We start from the raw sequence: 1,587 nt of genomic DNA, 5'->3' as shown, positions 1-1,587 counted from the left end.
CTGCTTCATACACCAAGAGAGTCCTGTGCACAGTCGCTGCGGTTCAATAATGTGATGTCAACAGTAGTGTCATGCTACGATAACAAGCCAAAAGGCTATTTTACTGGCGACATAAGTTAAGTTTAAGGGAGATGTCGCCGGTAAAATAGCCTTTTGGCTTTTTATTATAGTAATAACAATATATAAGTACACCAGTTTAGCAATTCGTTAGTAGAGATATATGTAAGTGCGGTTCAGTTAAAATCTTGATATTCCAGATGTACCTACTCACTGATGAGACCGCAAAAATGGTTGAAACCGGTCTGGGTAATGACCTCTTCTTATAATGTAAAACAGTAATACATCTCCTAGGAGCTGCGTTTTACATTATGAGAGAATATTAAGGATAGTGACGCAGCTTGCTCCACCTTTGCTCCGAGTTGTCCTGGTGTTGTACTACCCAAATGATTACTTACACTTGGGCTCGCCGATAGTTTTTTCGGCATGAAACCCTAGGATTTCGATGGATTTCGATCAGAGTTTCGTACCCGACTGTAGAATAATACGGGATTTACCATCTCCCTTAAACTTAAAGTAGTGTCATGCATATATTTTATCAAAACTAGAGGGTTTAACAGCCGCCAGTTTAAGGAGTTACTGAATGATCTTGAGTCTGAGTACGGTAATCTTGTTTATCAGTGTGAAGTGCGGTGGCTGAATCGTGGGAACATGCTCATGAGGTTTTACCAACTCTGGAATGAAGTCAAGCAGTTCATGGAGATGAAGGGAAAACCGTGTCAGGGAACTCAATGATAGCAAATGGCTGTGTGATATTGCGTTCATGGTGGACATTACCAAGTACTTCTCAGAGCAGAAGGGCAAGCTTTTGTCTGGAAGGACAAAAGCCTTCTGCGACAGTTGAATATGCTGGTGAATGTGCGAAACTAATTGAGGCATTTAATGAAAGATTCAAGGACGTGAAAAGTAAACAAATGGAATTGAACATCTTTGCTACCCCGTTAAATGTGGAACCAACTGATGTGTCTGATAATCTACAGCACGAAATCATTCAGCTGCAAAGGGATGATGAGCTGAAAGCTAAGTACAACAACCTCCCACTGCTTGAGTTCTATAAACGTTACATAAGCAATGATGAATTTCCCACTTTGAGGAGACATGCATTGAAATATGCATCTGTGTTCGGAACAACTTACTGCTGCGAGCAGTTCATTTCAAAACTTACCATCGCAAAGAATCGACTGCGCTCCAGACTGACCGACGCAAACCTGGAAAAGCAGTTGCGAGTAGCAACGTCATCAATACCAGCTAACATCACACGCCTCACCAAAGGGAAGCAGTTGCAGCCATCACATTAGAAATGAGTTAATTAAATGTTTGACCAAATATAGCAGGCTAATTTTTAAGTTGATAATTTTGTATGGCCCGCGAATGATGTTATAAATATCAAATTTGCCGTAGGCAGAAAAAAGGAGTCCCCATCGCTGGTCTATAACAACAGAGCTACCCAAGAAAAGATATATCAACTATTTTCTTGTAATGCTAAAGGGACACCAATATTTATTTGCTTGCGCTAAGCTAAAACACAGA

The 1,587-nt window shown here is 40.6% G+C and overlaps 1 protein-coding gene across 1 annotated transcript; it reads left to right on the top strand.

Annotated features, from left to right (window-relative positions):
- Positions 1 to 788: 788 nt before the first annotated feature.
- Positions 789 to 1,355, top strand: LOC150092580 (general transcription factor II-I repeat domain-containing protein 2A-like). Its single transcript, XM_090414241.1, has one exon. The coding sequence runs from the start codon at positions 789 to 791 to the stop codon at positions 1,353 to 1,355; it is 567 nt and encodes a 188-aa protein (XP_090270367.1).
- Positions 1,356 to 1,587: the final 232 nt, after the last annotated feature.

The sequence above is a fragment of the Typopeltis vanoorti genome, chromosome 25, assembly GCF_054136105.1.
Source record: "Typopeltis vanoorti isolate ZY-2024b chromosome 25, IOZ_Tvanoo_1.0, whole genome shotgun sequence".
Classification (NCBI taxonomy): Eukaryota; Metazoa; Arthropoda; class Arachnida; order Uropygi; family Thelyphonidae; genus Typopeltis; species Typopeltis vanoorti.
Note: the sequence above shows the minus strand (reverse complement) of the source record. Positions and strands in the feature narration are given on the sequence as shown.

Bases quoted from the DNA above. Each gene is read 5' to 3' on its own strand.
- LOC150092580 (XM_090414241.1), top strand. From the start codon at position 789: ATGATAGCAAATGGCTGTGTGATATTGCGTTCATGGTGGACATTACCA.